The sequence below is a fragment of the Sus scrofa genome, chromosome 4, assembly GCF_054392235.1.
Source record: "Sus scrofa isolate SSC_HxYL_T2T_F1_AM1 chromosome 4, Sscrofa_HxYL_maternal_Yorkshire_Landrace_v2.0, whole genome shotgun sequence".
Lineage (NCBI taxonomy): Eukaryota > Metazoa > Chordata > Mammalia > Artiodactyla > Suidae > Sus > Sus scrofa.
In genome coordinates this window covers 84,127,736-84,140,416 of record NC_139386.1, presented here as the reverse complement: position 1 = coordinate 84,140,416, position 12,681 = coordinate 84,127,736, and the positions used below count along the sequence as shown (strand labels likewise).

At 48.0% G+C, this 12,681-nt stretch overlaps 1 protein-coding gene across 10 annotated transcripts in view; it reads right to left on the bottom strand.

Annotated features, from left to right (window-relative positions):
• The window catches only part of PRKDC (protein kinase, DNA-activated, catalytic subunit), a 157,877-nt gene that overhangs the window by 48,827 nt on the left and 96,369 nt on the right, over window positions 1-12,681 (bottom strand). For all 10 annotated transcript variants that reach the window (XR_014843848.1, XR_014843847.1, XR_014843849.1 and 7 more), the window contains 10 exons: window positions 11,887-12,030; window positions 10,894-11,045; window positions 10,255-10,386; window positions 8,750-8,861; window positions 7,486-7,610; window positions 7,235-7,384; window positions 4,801-4,974; window positions 4,233-4,331; window positions 2,800-3,007; window positions 751-940 (listed from right to left, as the gene is read on the bottom strand). Coding sequence is in view for 7 of the 10 variants with exons in the window: in XM_021089419.2 (XP_020945078.2) it covers window positions 751-940; window positions 2,800-3,007; window positions 4,233-4,331; window positions 4,801-4,974; window positions 7,235-7,384; window positions 7,486-7,610; window positions 8,750-8,861; window positions 10,255-10,386; window positions 10,894-11,045; window positions 11,887-12,030 (1,486 nt within the window). In the remaining 3 variants the exon portion in view is untranslated. The remainder of the gene's footprint in view (window positions 1-750; window positions 941-2,799; window positions 3,008-4,232; window positions 4,332-4,800; window positions 4,975-7,234; window positions 7,385-7,485; window positions 7,611-8,749; window positions 8,862-10,254; window positions 10,387-10,893; window positions 11,046-11,886; window positions 12,031-12,681) is intronic.

The window sequence follows — 12,681 nt, the reverse complement described above, 5'->3', positions numbered from 1 at the left end:
AGCCACGGGCCCTCATTTGAAAAGTAGGAACCACGTCACCTGCTCATAAAAACGACATTTTGCACCTGTGAGGCTCTAAGCCCTGGTGTTTCTAACATTGGCCTCATAAAGTGTCCACTGTAAATGTCCAAATTAGTCCTACTTCTAGAACCAACAGAACATGAACGAATTACACAAAGGAAGAACACTGAAGTATTTACATAGAATCATTTGGATATTTAACGCTACAATTTATACTTTGCTGATCAAAGCAAACAGCTGAACCATTTGAGAAAGAAGTTTATCAACTACAAACATAGTAAATGAATTTAGCTTTGCTTTGCTTGTGAGATAAGTGGCTTTAAATGTGATGCACTAAACAGATTTTTCCGGACAAAAACAAAAGAACATACATGTACTGAAACTCTTTCCGTCCTTCTCAGTTAGAAACAATCCTTTTCTCACTTTTCTCTTATTGTGGTAAAAACATATCACATTTGATGGGCTCCACTAAGACTTTCAGGTGCCAGCTCGGGCAGCAGGCTTGAAGCCCCACAGCCATCCCTACCATCCATCCAGGCCTGAAGCTCCCCCACCACATGCTCCCCCCTCCGCACGCTGGTCCCCATGAACCAGCCTACCCTCCACCTCTGCCTCCAGGAGTTCTAGATCCAGGACCTTCACCCCCTTGTCCTTTGACCCACATATCTCCCCCGAGGCTCCTGCCACTTTTCCTAGCACCATCCCATGGACAGGCCCAGGGCACGGTACCTGAGCTCTGCGTAGGGGTAAAGTCATGCTGCTGCTGGGTGGCCCGGACCTGCCCGGCCATCACCCCCCAAGCCGAGGGGGGCCCGGCCTGGGTCCGGGTCTGCACTGCACTCTGGGAGGCCTGCGTGTGCACGAACAGCGGCGTGAGGACGGTGCTGCGGAAACGCCAGTCAGGGCGGATGGCACACTCCTGAGGAGAGACATTCAGATGCAGCAACGGCCCCTCCAGGATCAAGGGCCCCTGGGCAGGTGTGTGCTATAACTCACGTTGCTCCGTGAGAAGGAGCTGAAGAACCACCTTTTCAAATTCCAGGGTCTTAACAACAATTATCTGCCAACTAAAAACCTAATCAGCACTGGGGGAGAAAACCCCCTTTTCTACTCCTCAACACTCTGGACTGCAGGGTTCTCCGAGGAGATGCTGGGAACCCGGGTGGGGCGCATGAGAGCAGAAGAGCTACGTGGGGGCTGGGAGGACAAGAGTGAGCTGTGGGCGGGTGGGGAAAGCAGGGGACACGCAAGCAGGTGCTCCAGAAAGAACACAAGTGGGTTTCCAGTAAAACAAGTGACCCGCCTCACCAGCCATTGGAGAAGCAAACCAAAGCCCCAGTGAGCTGCCGCTCCAGTTAAGTGCAGTGGAAGGTGTGGCAGAAGGGCCCCTGCACTGCTGGTGCAAATCCAAATCGGTGCAGCCACGGTGCAAACCAAGCAGAGGTTCCTCAGGAACTTCAAAATCCAATTCCTAGATGACCCAGCGACACTCCTGGTATTTGTCCAGTGAACGAAAACACTAATGTGAAAAGACACGTGGCACCCCACTATTCACTGCAGCATTCTCCACAGTAACCAGGATGTGGAAGCACCTAAGTATCCATCAGCAGATGAATGGGTAAGGAAGAGGTGGTTTGTATACACAATGGATTACTACTCAGCAATAAAAAATAAGTTCAGGAGTTCCCATTGTGGCGCAGTGGAAATGAATCCGACTAGGAGCCACGAGGATGCAGGTTTGATCCCTGGCCTCGCTCAGTGGGTTAAGGATCTGGTGTTGCTGTGAGCTGTAGTGTAGGTTGCAGATGCAGCTTGGATCCTGTGTTGCTGTGGCTGTGGCGTAGGCCAACAGTTGTAGCTCCAACTTGACTCCTATTCAGGGAACCTCCATAGGCCATGGGTGTGGCCCTAAAAAGCAAATACATACATACATACATAAATATAAAATTAAATTTAAAAAAAAAGATTTTCAAAACATGAACAAACTGGATCACCGGTTCTCTTAGGCCCTAAAAAAAAAAAAAGAAAAGTCCAAAAGAAAAAGACAAATACTGTATGATGTGATTCATATGTAAAATTTAAAACAACGAACAAAAAACCAAGCCCACAGAAACAGAGAATAGAATGGCGTTGCCAGAGTCAGATAGGGTGCGAGAAACAGGTGAGGGAGAGAAAAGGTACAGACTTGCACCCGTTAGATCAACACATATGGGAGGTGATGCATAGCAAGGGGTCCCTGGCAAGGACACTCTGCTGGTTTGCTTGAAAGTTGCTAAAAGAGCAAAGTTTGAACATTCTCATCACAAGGGGAAAAAATCTGTAACTACCTGAAGTAAGGATTTATTGTGGTGATGGTTTTGTAACCTGTACAGGTATTAAATTGTTACATTGTATACCTAAAACTAACACAACGCTGGTGTCACTTATACCTCAATTAAAGACAAAACGAAATCGGAGTTCTCACTGTGACTCAGCAGGTTAGGAACCCAACCAGTATCCATGAGGACACAGGTTTGATCCCTGCCCTTGCTCAGTGGATTAAGGATCCAGTGTTGCTGCAAACTGCAGCGCATATGGCAGCTGCAGCTCTGATCCTGTGTGGCTGTGGCTATGGTACAGGAAGCTCCGCTTCCGCCCCTAGCCTGGGACCCTCAGGTGCAGCCATTAAAAAAAAGAAGAGGGAGGGAGGAAGGAAGGCAGGAGCCATTTCACACTAGTGGACAGTGTCTGTTGACCACCAGGCAGGGAAGGCTCAGAATCGCAGGAACGAGAACTCACCTGGAACTCACACTCTGACAGAGGGTGCTCAAACATGGGGTTCCGGAAATCAGGGCTCATGCTGGTCATTTCGAGCAGAAAATCTGTTGCTAAGCTTAAGAAGTGCATTTCTATCTTGGGAGAATATAAGGAATTTAGTGCCAGCAAGCGGTCCAAGGTCCTTGAAGGCAACCTAGTTTCATGGCTCCAGAAGTTCCGAATAATTAACCTGAAAGGCAGAGAGGGAGCAAGAGGAGGCCCGTGTATATGGCCAGCAGGAAGGCACCTCTTCCTCCACCAGGGGCTCAAGGCAGGGAACCCACACGCAAAACTATTACCAACACAGCGAGCTGACTTACAAACAACGCATCCCTTCAAGGGGAGAAATGCTAGCACGTTTAACAAGAGGGGAGAAACTGGGAGATGTTATTTTCATCTCTACTACATGGGAAGTTTTCGATGATAAGTATATACCACTAGCTGTTTTCAAACTGAGAAAATGTGGAAAAAAAAGATATACAGTCCTTCACTGCCTTGTTAAGAAAACTGACTCCAAAAATCAGTGCCATAAAGTATTCAAAACATAATATGAATATAAAATATTCAAACTAATCTAGTTAAAAAGCAGATTATGCTTTACAATTTGCGATTATTTATGAAGTCCAAATACAATTTCTAAAAGCTCAGTGAATTAACAACTGCAGCACAGCTGCAGGTGAGCTGACAGACTGTATGAGGTCTGAGCCTCCTATGAAGTTTCATCAGCACTGGACACATGCCCTGTAACTCACAAAGCTCGAATTTATGAGAACCGAGTCTTATCTCCATGCGTGACTGCAGTGTAGTCTCCTCCTGTTCCCAAGGCTTCAAGCTTTTCATTCGACACTGAATGAATGGTGGGACCTAAGTATCTGGGTTAAACAGTAAACAATAACCCAGCTTCATGTCCAATTTCCCAGCTGAAAAGACCATCACTCATGGCACAGTTGAGAGTGAGTCATGCCACTTTCATAATAAAGTAACGGGGGTCAGGGTTTTTAGACTTAATGTGATCTAAAATACGTGTCTGCTACACACTGTGAAGGCAAGAGGCAGCAGATGCAAACTGGCACTTGGAGCGGATAAGCAGTGAGACCCTGCTGTACAGCACAGGGAACTCCATCCACTCACTTGTGACAGACCATGATGGAGGCTATGGTGAGGAAAAGAATGTATACATCTGTACGACTGGGTCACTTTGCTGTACAACAGAAATTGACAGAACACTGTAAATCAACTGTAAGGAAAACAGATTAAAAGAAAACAAAACAAAAAAACAAAAAAATGAAAGCAAGAGGCAAAGAAAATGCTAATCTGCAAATGCCCTCTGACGCCTCTAAAGGCCCCACACTGGCCAAGAAAGAACCTCAGTGTGCCCGACTGGCCCGGGTGCTGGGGTGCAGCGGGGTACGTACTGGAGCCCGGGGTTCTCATCAGTCAATCCCTGAATCAACACGTCTTTCGCCAACTTGAACACTTCCTGGGAATCACCATCTGCTTGACTCTCTGGGTCTCTGTGAGAAGACACACAATGACAAGACATCAGGGCCCCCTCTGAGTCTGTTCAACCCCAACAATGCTGAAAACCTGCCTCTGCCCGCCAGCTCCAAGCAGCCCCTGCGTCTCACCCCAACCACCTGCCCAGGAGGAGTCACCAGGTCAGAGCAGAAGGGTGGCTGTGAAAACAAATGACATCCTTAACTCAACCAGTAACTTCATACTGAATGTTCCCCATACGTGTGTAAAGTGAATTATAATAAGGATATAGGGCTATATGTGTGACAGGGTCACTTTGCTATACAACAGAAACTGACAAAACACTGTAAATCGACTATGTTCTAATTTTTAAAAAAAGGAAAAACATAAGGTTATATCTTCACTATCAATCATATTTTTAAATGCTGTATCATCATTATTGTTCCAGATTCTAAAGGCGTCCAAACGTTCCGTGGAAAGTGGCATCAATGGTCGACGCAGACTCACCGGTAATTGTCGTGGACCCACATTAGGATGTCATACATCTGCCCGCGGCACCGGGTGGACGGGTGGGAGAGGAACTCCACCACGGGGCTCAGGAGTTCACGGAGCTCCACGGGCTTCAACTTCGCCATCACCTTGTAAATTATGTCCAAACACACTTTCTGTCTCTCGTCATCTCTGTAAGAAGAGGGACTTTTTTTGGAGTCCCGTCGTGGCATGCGCAGCTAACAAACCCAACTAGTCTCCATGAGGATGCAGGTTCGATTCCTGGCCTCACTTAGTGGGTTAAGGATCTGGCACAGCTGTGAGCTGTGGTGTAGGCTGCAGATTCAACTTAGATCCCACGTTGCTGTGGCTGTGGCATAGGCCAGCGGCTATAGCTCTGATTTGACCCCACCCTGAGAACTTCCATATGCTGCGGGTGTGGCCCTAAAAAGATAAAAAAAAAGAAGAGGAATTTTTAAAAACACACAAATTTAACAGCTGTTTAATTATACTTTCAGATATGACAGATAACTTTTTCTTCTTTGCACTGTTCTGTATTTCAGAATTTAATATAATAGGCAATACTACACTTATATAACATTGTTAAAAATAATTATCGGAGTTCCCGTCGTGGGGCAGTGGAAATGAATCCAACTAGGAACCATGAGGTTGTGGGTTCAATCCCTAGCCTTGCTCAGTGAGTTAAGGATCCAGCGTTACCATAAGCTGTGGTGTCAGTTGCAGATATGGCTCGGATCCCACGTTGCTGCAGCTGTGGTGTAGGCCGGCAGCTGCAGCTCTGATTCAACCCCTAGCCTGGGAACGTCCATAAGCTGTGAATACAGCCCTAAAAAGCAAAAAAAATAAAAAATAATAATTATCGTGGGCTGAATTACTAAAAACAAATTAACAATGTGGTACCTTGGACTGGACCCTGGAAAAGAAGGAGATTGATGACTCCAAATATAGTGTTATTAACAGAAATGTACAGAGTTCCCAGAGTGGCTCAGTGGTTAACAAATCTGACTAGGAACCATGAGGTTGCAGGTTTGATCCCTGGCCTTGCTCAGTGAGTTAAGATCTGATGTTGCTGTGAGCTGTGGTATAGGTTGCAGACACGGCTCAGATCCCACGTTGCTGTGGCTCTGGCATAGGCCAGCGGTTACAGCTCCAATTAGACCCCTAGCCTGGGAACCTCCATATGCCACAGGTGCAGCCCTCGAAAAAAAACAAAACAAAACAAAACAAATGTACTAAGGGTAAATTTCTCAGTTTTGGCAAACTCACCAGGGTCATGTCAGAGGGAAAGTTGGGTGAAGGGTGTGTGGGAATTCTGTGTACTATCGTTTAACTTTTCTGAAAATAAAATCATTCCAAAATAGAAAGTTCATTCTTAAAAACCTGACAATGTCAAACAAAATAAGCTAAAAAGAAAGGATTTCATAATTTTTAACATGACTTCAAGAGCTGGTCAGGCACCAGCATGTCCCGACAGGACACACACCCACCTCCCTCCTTAAAAGACACACCCAGAGAACGCCCTACCACAGGGATCCGAGTAAGTGCCAAGGGGTGGGAATCGGGGCAACAGGACATAACAAATATGCAGTAAGACAGAGAAATGAAAACATGTTAAGTCATCAAGAGCATCCTCTCCTAACGTTTACTTTAATAGAATATTGCAATTTTGAAAATAAACAAATTTAACAAATAGCAACCTAAACATCCATCAACAGAGGAACGAATAAAGATGATGTGGTACATATATGCAATGGAATATTAGCAATAAAAAAGAATGATAGTGCCATTTGCCACAACATTGGATGGATATCATATGAGATCACTTATATGTGAAATCTAAAAAGGATACAAATGAACTTATTTGCAGAATGGGGACAGACTCATGGACTTAGAAACTTACGGTTACCAAAGTGGACAGGGGACAGGTGGGGGGGCAGTGGGAGGAATGGACTTGGGATTAGGACTGGCATCTGCACACTGAGGTCTATGGAACCATTGGCCATTGGGGACCTACTGCACAGCAGGGAACTGTACCCAGTGTTCTGTGATAACCTAAGAGGGAAAGGAATTTGAAAGACAATGGATGTATGTACATGTATAAATGAATCCCTGTACAGGAGAAATTAGCACAACCTTGTTTAAATCGACTATACTTCAATAAAACTCCAAAAAATGAAAATAAACAAAAAAATAACAGAAGCCACTTACTTGACAAAATAGAACTCAAAACTAGGCATACTTTGGATCTGAGAAGAGCCTCAGACAACTCAAGACGGGGCCTCGCTGGTGCCAGGTCAGAGGAGCCAGGGGCAGCCCCACCATCTCTTCCTCACAGATTCAAAGTGAACGAAGACACATTCCATGACCACCTGCAAGTGCCCCTGAACTGAGGGGGCAGCCGCACTGGGGGATGAGGCTGTTTCTCACTCACCTGTGTCTCATAATCTGAACAAAATCCTTGCTCTTCAAGTGCAAGTACAGGTCAGTGATCTGCTCCGCACGACACAGCACCACCTCCAGACAGAGCGTCTTCATCACCCCGTGGAACCTCGGCAGCAGGAAGAGGACGGTGTTCATGAACCTGGCCAGCAGGCAAGGCCAGTGAGCCGAGGGCAGTGCTGACCACACCGTCCCCACCTGTCAGCGGGGGCAGGGGGCAGTGCTGATCCCCGGACCACGCACCTGTCGGCCAGGGAAGGGAAGTTCTTCGTGGCTCTGTTCAAGCACGCAATAAATTTGTCCTCCATCCTGTTCTGAAGTTGCTTTAGCCGTGTCACCACCAGTTCACATACAGACTCCTCCAGCATCTGAAAAATTAAGTTTCTTTTTAGATACACAAGGTGGAAATTAGGCTGAGAACTGAGAGGAGTTAAGTGCTCAGAGTCACGGATGGAGGGCCCTGGGCTTGGACACCTACAGAGGCTCGGGCTCAGGTGACTGCACTTCTTCGGTCTCTTTTGGGGCGGGGGGAGGGGCTGTTCCTAACACCAGGAGGTTAGGTGACCAGCAAGGGGGCAGCGAGAGAGAAGAGGATAAAACGCAGAGCTGCAGAGGAGGCTGGGGAGAGGACAGTTCCAGGAAGGAGGGCCCAGGGTCCTGGGAGCAGGGACAAAGGGCCGAGGGCCGGCATGCCTCCTGGGCAGTCCCTGTCACCCGTGGGGGCCGTTTCCATCCCAAGCCCACGTGGCTCTCTTCATCTTTAATGCCAATCTGTGGAGATTGTGTGCTGTGCTTGCAGATGCAGCAGGCCCTGCTCACAGGCCTGGAGGCGGGCAGAGCACAGAAACCCAGTAGCCCTCCTGGTCCCCTCCTGGTCACTCTGATCCCCCTGCTGGTCATTCTGGTCACCCTCCTGTCCCCCTGGTTGTCCTCCTGGTCCCTCTAGTTCTCTCCCAGCTCCCCTTCTGGTCACTCTGGTCACCCTCCTGGTTCCCCCCCCCCAAGTCCCCATCCTCGTCCCCCTCCTGGTCCTCCTGGTTCCCCCCCGGTCATCCTCCTGGTCACTCTGGTCCCCCTCCTGGTCCCCCCCACCCAGTCCCCATCCTGGTTCCCCCCCGGTCATCCTCCTGGTCACTCTGGTCCCCCTCCCTGGTCGCCTCCTGGGCGTCCACTACACTGTGTCAAAAGCTGCAAGCGCAAAACTTCACCAGTTGGAACTTCGCCCAAACCACAACAGGTTCTAATGGCAGTTTCTCCAAATGGGACTCCTGAGACCAAGTTCAGAGGGTCAAATTAATTAAAAATTAAGTTACCCATCTAAATGTTTGCCAAGTTTCCGAGCATTTTTAAAAAACCACGCCATTTTAAAAACCTGAAATGCTGTATAGAGCAGGAAGGAGTAAACTGTCACTGATGCCCAATGCCCAGGCTAGCTTCCAGGATGGAGCACACCAGTGTCAGGTCACAGATGAGGAGGAATGTTGACTCCAAGGCGCCCGGCACTCACGCTTTCTCCCTCAGCCAGACGGCGAAGCACGAGGCCCAGCGCTTCGGCTGCTGCCGCATACACCTCCTTATGCCTCACAAAGGACATGTTACTGGCCAAAGCTTTGAAGTATCTAGGACAAGCACAGAAAGCAGAGGCATGAACGGCACATTCTGTGTCAGCAATGAGAACACGACCGTCCCACTCCTCGCGCACCGAGCCTGAATGAATGAAACCCAACCAGGACCCAGACCACCCGCAGCTCCGGGGGCAGATGAACACAAGGCTGACATGGGACGTGGAGGGTGAGCCAGCAGGACCCACCGCTGACATCAGCGGCACCTTTTGAATAGTCTACATATCAAGAGAAGGAAATGGAAACGCGGGGGGTGCTCCCAGGCCTGTGACAGCAGGATGTGAGCTCACAAAAGGGAACCATTTCCCGTGAATCTGTGCTGAGCCACATGTCTGTCTGTGACACCAGGCAAACAAAGGAGGACCAACGGACAGTGACAACTTCCAAAGAACCAGGAGAAGCTCGGGAGATGCGAAATCCACCAAGTAACAGGTTCCGCACAGGTCTTAGTGCCTCCTTGTGAGGTCAGGAAACACCTTCCTAAAGCCCCCAGCCCTGTGAAGAGGAGCCGAGAGGCTGTAGCTCCGGCAGAGGCCAGGGGATGGGGGGCAGGGTCTGGGCCACCCCGTTAAACGGCCATGACCTGTAACGGGCTCCACAGCTCATGCTGCTGTCAGGAGTAGATGCTCAAACAAAAATAGCTAACGTCTTGTCCGCCAAATATACGTGAAAAAAATTACACTATTTTAAAAACTTCCTTTCCTGGAGTTCCCGTCGTGGCGCAGTGGTTAACGAATCCGACTAGGAACCATGAGGTTGCAGGTTTGATCCCTGGCCTTGCTCAGTGGGTTGACGATTCGGCATTGCCATGAGCTGTGGTGTAGGTTGCAGACGTGGCTCGGATCCCGCGTTGCTGTGGCTCTGGCATAGGCCGGTGGCTACAGCTCCGATTGGACCCCTAGCCTGGGAACCTCCACATGCCATGGGAGCGGCCCAAGAAATAGCAAAAAGACAAAAAAAAAAAAAAAAAAAAAAAAAAACAAACTTCCTTTCCTTATTCACTCCACTAACATATTTTTTTCCTCCCAAATGACCTCTAAACCCAACTACGTAATTTGGGTGGAATTTTTTTTTTTTTTTTTTTTTTTGGCCACCCCAAGGCCTATGGAGCTCCCGAGCCAGGGATCAGAATCAAGTGGCAGTTTTAACCTAGGCCACAGTGACAGCAATGCCAGATCCTTAATCCACGTGCCAGGCCAGGGATCGAACCTGTGTCCAAGCACTCCCAAGACCTATCCATCCCACTGCACCACAGCGGGAACTGGGTGGAAATACTTTTAACATGGGTTATAGTCCTTAAATTTATAAAACTGAAATATTCCAGCTCTATTTCAATTCAGGTATGCTTTAACCTAAAAAAGAAACAAAGCAAACAAAACGTGATACTTACTTCATACTTTCTATGCCACATTTTGAGTCATAGGGGGGCAAGTTATTGGCCATTACAATGCCTAGTAACTGAATTCCGATTGAGTTGTCTTTAGAATTAGAATCTTCACTGGAAAACTTTTCAAATATTAACCTGAAACATGAGCATGAAGGACAAGTATCAGCTGTCACTTACAAGGAAGAAGGAAGACAAATGTAAATTTTCTGTGGCTAATTTTTCAGGGGAGGAATACTTTTCCTGCTGCTCCCTCTTTGTTCACATCCAGCTTACTCAGGCTCAGGAACACATGCAGGTCTACATTTCCTACAATCTAATCATTTGCCTCAATTCTCCCTTGGTTGACAGTACAACCTTGTGGAAGTTCTAGCTTGTCCCAGGCCAGTGCTGCATGACTGGCCTGGGCAGAGAGGGGCAGGGCACACCCACACGCCCAGAGGGACGAAGGGGCCACCCAGAGACAATGGCCACCAAGAGATGCTTCTGGATCTGATGCACTGGTGGCAACATTACACCTTACAAATAGATTCCATTTCAGGTTACATTTTTCCTTCTCTCATTCCAAGTAATTTTCACTGTAATCATTACGTACAACACATCAAAGATCTTTAAACAACACTGCAAAATCCAGTAAACTTATACCTGTAAGGGACGGATAAACAATCCTTCCAGCACTCAACGAGGGTTTTTATAATTTCGAGGTTATGTCTAAACACAGCTCTTTTTGGATGAAAAACATGTTTCATTAGGAAATGGAGCAATCGATTTGCTAACACTTCATCTTTAGGGACCCCCTAAAAAGGTACAGAAATTCTGTTAATATGTAGCGTTCCATTCTGGGAAAGCATTTTTTTAGCCCCAAAGTCCATTTATAAGAAAGCTGGCCTTCCACGGAAGTGTGTGGTTCCTGGTGAAAACCCATCTGGGACTGTGCAGATGAGACCCTAGGTGATCACAAAGACTTTACCTGGCCAGCCTCCTAGAAAGCCACCCTCTTCCCCCAGGCCGGGGCATCCCTCAAGCACTCAGGGCCGTGTTCTCTCACAGGCTCTGGACGCTTCCTCCCAGGGGCCTCTGCCAAGACCTCCCCACAGGGAGGGAGGGGACCCTGAAGGCCCCTCTCCCCACTATGGCTCGACATCTAAGGCAGGGCCACCAAAGTGCTGGAGCCTTCGCACTGGGACTCCCTCTGAGGCAAGATGATCCCCAGGTCATGCTGGTCCCTGACCCTTGACCCAGAAGCTATGCCCCAGGCACACAGAGCAGGGGAGACACACTTCCTCTGGTTTCAGGCTCTCGCTCAGACTTTTGCAACAAGTGGTGGAAGGTTTGGTGTCCTGACCCCAAGCAGCTCGGCTCTCGGCTCAGCCCACTCCTAACATCAAAGTCACTCTTTCCCACTGAAGTTGGTTTGCTGTGAAATGAGACAGATGCAGCCCCACACAGACATGGGCAATAGCACCATGGATGCACCTCGCGCCTAAGACAGGCTGTCCCAGGACACGTTCCAGGAGAGCTCTGTGCATTACTGAGGCCCCCTGCAATGGCTCCAGGCTGGAAACGACTATGGGCAGGTGGAAGCCTGGACATGGCACAGGCTCTGTTGGGGATGCGAGGGGACGCTTCTGTTCTTACCACAGGAGTAGCTATTCCTGTCCATGAAAGGACCGTTGCCACAATCTCAACCACCATGTAGTGTATCCCATCCCCGCCGTTGTTTTCAGAGACTACTAGCTGCAGCAGGGGGCCGAGCCAGTGCTTGGCATGAGGCCGGAAGACCTAGGACAGTTCAGAAGTCAAATGTCACAAGACTGCTCTAAACGACCAAAATGTGAGTTCAGGAACATTATTCTATGTTACTGCTGGACCTAAAGTCAAAACAGATGCAAATTCCAGCAACTCCTGCTTAATTCAGTCAGATTCTCAATTAATTCTCTTTGCATGGGCCCTGAAACCACAAACAGCGGAAATGGACTTCTTGTTGATCTTCTCTTTGCATGAAACCTTCCTGACACAGCAAAGCTGGCAGAAGTAAAAATCGAAGTATTTTGCACCAGCCTGTCCCAGGGGAATGGCACGCAGCTCTAGGGAAGACAGGCACAGGATACGTGAAAAATTAGAAGATCAAAATTAGGGGCATGTGGCTAATTTTTTTTTCAGTTCTTCTGTCGCTGTAGAAGTCATTTTATTATAAGCTTCACATGCTCAAGATCTCTGAAAACCATGGTGCCTCTGGCATACTAAACTCCATTTAATTTATTTTAAAAACTGCATACTGAAGTGTAACTCAGGCTACTAACTTCCTTCCCTTCTGGCACCTTCTTCCTCCAAATGTTTGTGCAGGGGTTTCTCATCTACTCTCACAGCTTAGCTCTGTATGGTCTCAAATCTTTTTTGATCATGTGCCCTACAGGTAAGAAAAATTTACAC